Source organism: Coffea eugenioides, chromosome 2 (genome assembly GCF_003713205.1).
Source record: "Coffea eugenioides isolate CCC68of chromosome 2, Ceug_1.0, whole genome shotgun sequence".
NCBI classification, from domain to species: Eukaryota; Viridiplantae; Streptophyta; class Magnoliopsida; order Gentianales; family Rubiaceae; genus Coffea; species Coffea eugenioides.
Genome location: NC_040036.1, coordinates 29,457,977 through 29,465,399, shown reverse-complemented (window position 1 = coordinate 29,465,399; position 7,423 = coordinate 29,457,977). Strand labels below are relative to the sequence as shown.

Genomic DNA, 7,423 nt, shown 5'->3' with positions numbered 1-7,423 from the left:
TGAGTAAAATTTGGATTTTAAATTTAAATTTAGATGAGTTATCATGCATCAAATGGTGTGACAGTGTATAAAATATTAATCCTTAATTAATTGGTCTCATATTTGCAGTTGCACCCTTCCCTCAAATTGCTGAAACTGCTTTTTCCTTTTACATTGTTGGCCTCCATAATTTTATTTCAAACGCTTTCGTTCTTTACATTTATTTCAATTTCTTCAACTAAACAAAACGTTATTAGGCGTTCATTTGCGCAAAAAATATAATTAAACTTGAATAAGGTTTGAGTGCTTGTTTAACTTTTTCCAGTGCAAATTAGCTTTTTGTAAGCTGAAAGCTTAAAATTTACATAGACAAACAATTCAGTTGCTAAAGCTCAGCTTAGTAGAAACTTGTTTAAAACTTGATGAAAAAAAAAAAAATCAAATCCTAATCTTCTATTCTACTTTATTCAACTCGATTGGACTTTGTCATCAACCATACAATGCAACGAGTGGAGGCTCGCGTGCCACGTCGGATGTGTCCGCTCATTGTGGCGAGGGGATTGCTTCCGGTGATGTTGGCAAGAGGTGATTGGTGGAAATTTAGGTTTCCATGCACGTGATTTTTTTTTTTGGCCTTTTTCTTCCATTTGGTACTACTGCATTGGTCGAGGTTTCACTGGAAGGTCAGCCTTCAATTCTTTCTCTTCGTTTCTTGCTTCCTCCTTCCATTTTGCTGTTTGCTGCTTCAGTTGCTGTTCATTCTTTTCTGATTGGTCTCTGAAAGTCTGCATACGGTCCTCCTGTGTGTTTGGATCATGGATTGGCTATCCATCTCTAACATCATTATTTTTTGGGCAATCTCTCGCTCTGTTTTATGTAAAAGCTTTGCTGGGTAACAGAAAAATTGTTCAAGCTACTATTTTTTGTGATTCATTTGGTTGGGTGAATTCTTATTTTGTGATGAAAAAAAAAAAGATTTCTACAACGAGGGCGGTTTTTGGATTTGTTTCTACAAAGGGGGTCTTCGCATTCTCAGAATGCGAGCTCACCGAGCTCGCATTTTGCGAATGCGAGGTCGATCGAGCTCGCATTCTGAGAATGCGAGCTCTGTGAGCTCGCATTTTGGCCGAGCTCCCTCTAGCAACCGCCAAGACCCCATTTCGAAAAAAAAAAAGACCCAACAAAGAATAGCTGGTTGAATAGCTGTGGAACAGCAAAACAAAGAATTAGGAAGCGAATTTTGCTTAGCAAAACAAAGAAAACAGACAGACCTGGTTTCTGCACATCGAAGCATCCAAAGACCGGAGCAGACCGGAGCATCGAAAGACTGGTTTCGCGTTTGCCGCTTCCCAAAATTTGACCGCATTGCCGTCCCATTGCAACTGTCAAACAGCATAAAGGTTAGGCTTTTGCACTTGCAATGCCTCACGTATAGCTTTTTAAGTTTAATTAATAGTTGAATACTATCATCCAAGGGCAGGTTCAGATTTGTTGTGCAATTTGGGTGTAAATGTGATGTGGGTTGTGCTTATTTTTGCAATTTTTGTGGTGGATTTGAGGAAATACGTTATCTTTTTCGATGACTGGCAATTTTTCCATTTCCAATTAGTTGCAGTTTATTTGCAGATTTCTGCAATTATTGCAGAAAAAGCAAGATCCGAGCTCGGATACGACTAAAGTGCAGAAAGATCCGACCTCGGATCATAATGATCCGAGGTCGGATTTATAGTTGTTTACTCAGATCCGAGGTCTCGTCTGATCATCCGTTGAGAAGGATCCGAACCCTGTTGGATCCGAGGGCTTCAATAAATTATCCGAGCTCGGATCCGTCCATTTCATAATAATAAATGCGAGCTATTGTTTTATTTTTTTGTTAAAATTTTTTGTGGATTTCAGCGTGCGAAAATTCGAGCTCTGTGAGTTCGCATTTGCTGAAGGCGAAGACCCTTTGGACGTAATCCCATGCTCAAAATGCCCCATTTGTAGAATTCTTTTAAAATTCATCCGAATTTTTTTTTAAAATCTATTTATCGACCCTATTACTTTTGGTCGAAACACTATGTACATTGGATATTGTATGTTTTGCAATTGGAGCTTTGAGACTTTATTGACATTATGTAGTTTATAGATTGGAGCTTTTGAATTTCATGGATATTTGGATTGTTTGACAGGGAGTTCGAGGCTATTTATAGGGGAGATTATGTCGAAATTTTTGTAGATCTTTCTTTGTGAGGGTAACTCACTATTAGGTTATTTGGAAAAATAACATTAATTTGTTCTAGATTCATAGCTAGAATATCACATCATTGTGAATGTGGATATTTTTATGAGGTGTGAATGTGGAGCTCAAATATATATAACTTCTAAATACATTTCTTACGCCTGTACTTTGAAAATTATAGGGTCTCTTGACAATATGTAGTGTGGCAAATGTGATTACTACTTAATCGGGTTCCCTTTTCGGATTGGTTGGCAGGGAGTTTTAGTCTAATTTTAGGGGAGACTCTGTCCAAATTTTCTAAAAATTGCGTTCGGAGTTTTAGGCTATTGCTATCGTTATTTATAGCATATTTCATACCTGTTTTAAATTTTTTCATAAACATATGGATCGAAATTAGTCTATATAATAGTTCCAATTTCGACCTATAGTCCATCCTCTCTTTTATTTGTTTGGACCCTTGGACTACTAATTCTAATATATTGTTCCCAAAATAGGGATTCATTTTACAAACATGTCTGTAGAAAGACCTCTGCGGGTAAACCTATACTGGGGAGGACAAATACATTACGAGGGTGACTTTGTTTGTTATATGCCTCGTACTTCCAACCGGACATTCACTTTGAGGCATAGAATTGGATACGGGGAGTTGGTTGACAGGATTTACCACTATATTGAGGTCGATAAAGGGATGTTCAAGTTGAAATTGTTTCTTCGTCAACCGTTGGAGAGTTCCAAATATACTGTTTCCGCAGTGGTGGATGATGAAACTCTTGATGTAATGTACGATCTTTGGATCGAAAGAGTTTCATACATGGCGGAGATTTATATCGAGAAGGAAGAAATCGTCCAAATGCCTGTAGTTAATAGCGTATTCACTGGACCAATAGGTAATGTTGGTCCAATGATGTCGCTTGTACATGCATTCATGGATCCAACAAAGTTTAACTTCGGTTCTAGTTCAGTCGTTCCAAAGACTTCATCGGCATGTCGCTATATGCATGATGATCGATCTATGGATTCATTAGAACCAAGGCTCACATCAGGGTCCATGGGTGCCCAGGAATATTTTCATGGTTTAGATTCGATTCCAAGTTTTGGAGATCCAGGTCCATCATGCCATATTTCTCCAATTGGGATCGAGTCTAACCCTGGGCAAGGTTGTCGCAATTCAGCTGAAGATGATGTATATGCTAGTATACATGATAGGCTCATTGGCTCTCTTGAAGATGATCTGGAAGAAGATGACTCGGAAGTTGATGCGGAAGAGGTTGAAGAGTCGGAGTCGCAAGATGTGTCTGGTAGTGACTCGGATGATGAGCATGAAGGTGGGGGTTTAAGAGTAAACCTCGATATGTTCCACTTGGACAGACGCAATAGCACAGCTGGCAGCTCTGTATATGTGCCAAGAGGAATTGCATTTTTCTCCGATCTTGGGAACATAGATGATGATGATATGGAAGAGGAGGATGGATTGGAGCGTATTGTGACATTCAGTGAGGAGAATAATAATATACGTCTTCATATGAGATTTGAGAGTAAGCAGCAGCTCAGCCGAGCAGTTAGGATGTGGTCCATCAATCACAATAGGGAGTTCAGAGTTATTGAGAGTAAGAGTAACACGTGGTTTGCTAAATGCAAGTCATCAATTGAAAGAACTCCTTCCACTTCAACCGCGCCATCGTATCCACCATGCGACTGGTGTGTTAGAGCCGTAAAGAAAAAGACTCATGGAATGTGACAAATTACAAAGTGGGTCAATGACCATAACTGCTTGGGCGACATGATTAGAAATAACAATACAAGCCTTACGGCTTCCGTTATTTCAAGGCACATCCTCCGTAGCATTGAAGATGACCCTGGATTAAAGGTCAAGAACATACTAAGTTCCGTTAAAGAAAACTTGAAGGTTGATGTGTCTTACAAAAAAGCCTGGTATGCCAGACGTAAAGCAATTGGGCTTGTGTTTGGATCTTGGGAAGCGAATTTTGCCGAACTACCACAGTATCTCGATGCCCTGGTGCAATCCAATCCAGGCACCGTAGTGGAGTGGTCACATCATTCGGATAGTTCGGATCGAGTTAAGACCTTTAAGTATGTATTTTGGGCATTTGGACCGGCTATTGAAGCATTCCACATGTGCAGGCCGGTTATATGCGTTGATGGCACTCATTTGCGTGGCGAATACAAGGGCAAACTCCTTGTTGCAGTCACGCAAGATGCGAACAACCAGATTCTGCCAATTGCTTATGCCATAGTTGATGAGGAGACGATTTCCAGTTGGTCGTGGTTTATGGAACAATTAAGATATAATGTGGCACTTGATCGACATCCTATCTGTGTCATTTCCGATCGCCACAATGGTATCATCTATACCATGACACACTTTGACTATTGGGCGGAACCTCTAGCCTACCATAGATTTTGCCTGCGACATGTTAGGAGCAATTTGATGACACACTTCAAAGGTTTACACTTCGCAAGTTGTGTTGGGCAATGGGAAGGACAAGACAATTACGCAAGTGGCGGATGTTCAGAAGAGAACTACGGAGCATGTTCCCAGATGCTTGGAATTATCTGTCAGCCATTAGTCCAAAAAAGTGGTGCCTAACACACGACGATGGCCGTCGTTGGGGTATTCTAACTACCAACATATCCGAAAGCTATAATAATGTCTTGCGCGGGGCACGGCATTTGCCAATTCGTGCATGCATTGACATGACATTTCATCGGACAGTTGCGTTATTTAAGACGAGAAGGGAAGATGCTTCACATTGTCGCAATCCTTTTCCCCCAAAGATATGGCGGCAATTTAATAATGCTGAGCGGAAGGCAGGCGCCCACAGAGTCATTGAGTTCGATGGCCCATCGGGCGTATATAAGGTTATCACAGGGCGGCGTGTCGATGGTAAAGGAGGCAATACGCAAACCATCAGATTTTTTGATAAGACATGCTCTTGTGAAAAGTGGCAGATATACAGGTTTCCTTGTTCACACGCTTTGGCGGTGTGCAGGAATAGAGGTGACAATCCGGGATTGCTTGTGGACCAGCAGTTTACCAAAACAAGGTGGGCGGTCCAGTATTCAGGCATGTTTAACCCATTGCCGCATCAAGATACTTGGCTCCATCCTGGGTGGGAGTTGCAGGCAGACAAGAGCAAATTTATTACACGTCGGGCAGGACGGGTTCGAGCTAGCAGAATTCGGAATGAGATGGATGAAAGGGATCCAGACGAACCAAGAAGATGTCGAAATTGTCATCAGACGGGTCACAATAGGAGAAATTGTCCGAATTATAGGCCTTGATTTGATCGACTCCCTAGATATTTTTGTTTCATGTTAGTTCAATTTTTTTGATTATAGGATTTATAGCCTAGTTCATTTGTGTTCGATTCTGGATTTATTTTAAATAACTACATTAGTGACTTGAATTTATCATTTGTCAAATGCGCTACTCGTTATGTACTTTGATAAGTATTGAATTTCCAGTTTACACCTGCAGCCCCAAAGGGACATTTTTGAGGAGCTATTGGCAGGGAGTTATGGCCGCTTTATAGGGGAGACTTTGCCAAATTTTTTGTCAAACCACGTTTTAAAATATGACTACAAATACATTGCTGCAGTATATGAATACATAGAGGGATAACAAATGTTTGTAAAAAAAATTAACTGATAGAAATGGAGTTCTCACTCGATGTATCTTAGTTCTATGGTCAAATTTTGCTGAAAAATAAAACCCGTGGCCGCGATTTATAGGTCAAAATTGGATACTGCCCACTTTTAGGGTTTTACTTATGCATGACTCATGGTCTTTAATTGATGTAGATATTTGCTTGGGATTATGGCCGACACTCCTATCCCTGCAGGCCTACATCCAGGACCATACGTGCACGACATTATATCGGGGGGAACTGCACACCGGGCGCATTCAATTTTTCACGGACATATTGAGGGCAATCAGTTAGATGTCAGACGGTGTGACAGAGGATTTTGGGAGCATACGCCTATTCCTGATCGGGTTTTGCGTTATATTGCCTTGGCTGGATTTGAGGGGGTGCTTGACAGTGGATATCAGATGGTTGATCATTCTTTGATCACATCTTTAGTCGAGAGATGGCGGCCCGAGACGCATACATTCCATTTACCGGTTGGAGAGGCTACCGTGACATTACAGGATGTAGAGGTGTTGTGGGGATTGAACATCGATGGTCCACCGGTTATAGGGGTAGACACATACCGCAGCATTCAGGAGTGGAGAGCCATTTGTGAGGAGCTCCTTGGATTTTCTCCTGCAGTTGGATACTTTGATGGACAGAGGCTAAAGTTGGGATGTTTAGCAAGAGTCTTGGATACAGAGTTGCCACCCGATGCTTCAGATGCGGAATGTAGGCAGCGTGCGCGCATCTACCTCTTACTGATATTAGGTGGACACTTATTGTCCGATAAGTCCGGCAACAAAGTCCTTTTGTTGTATCTTCCATTACTGCGGGACTTGGAAACTGTTGGGCAATATAGTTGGGGTAGTGCGTGTTTGGCGACTCTCTATCGGTCACTTTGTGATGCCACGCATCCTGCCAAGTCGGCTATTGCCGGTCCATTAGTTTTGCTACAGGTACATTGCACATAGGGACATTTATCTTCGATTTTTTGCATTTTTTCATTTTGCAATTTTAACATTGATTCTAATTTTCTAACAGCTCTGGATTTGGGAACATATACCAACCATGCATCCGGACCGAATCGCGCCGTTGGAGCATTACCCTGGTCCATATGGAGCTAGGTGCGTCGTTTCGCCCTTATTTCGGTTGTTTCCGTGACATTTGATATCGAACCAAGATATAATTTGTTCTAAACAGGTTCCTACTTTTTATATTTTTAGGTGGAATAATGATTTGGACGTACACAGAGTTGTTAGGCATGTTGTGCCCGCATTCCGAGATCAGTTGACAGGCCTGCGGGCTGAAAAGGTATTGACTAGCATATGATGTGCATGTAATGGTCAAAAGCTCGGATCGGTTCCCTTTATTATTTCTTAATACAAAAAATGAAACAATTTTCATGTTATATTTTTTTGCAGTTCATATGGCAGCCATATTCGGCGGACGTTCTCGCTTCTCTTCCTGCGTATTGTACTGCAGGTCAGGACATTTGGAGATCCGTAACGTATCTTATTTGTTGGGATGTAGTTGAGCCGCACCTCCCTCATCGGGTTATGCGGCAGTTTGG

General features: G+C 41.3%; 1 protein-coding gene across 1 annotated transcript; it reads left to right on the top strand.

Moving 5' to 3' along the window:
* The first annotated feature begins 3,980 nt into the window (after positions 1 to 3,980).
* LOC113759419 lies at positions 3,981 to 4,808 on the top strand. The gene has a single exon (XM_027301994.1). The coding sequence runs from the start codon at positions 3,981 to 3,983 to the stop codon at positions 4,806 to 4,808; it is 828 nt and encodes a 275-aa protein (XP_027157795.1).
* Positions 4,809 to 7,423: the final 2,615 nt, after the last annotated feature.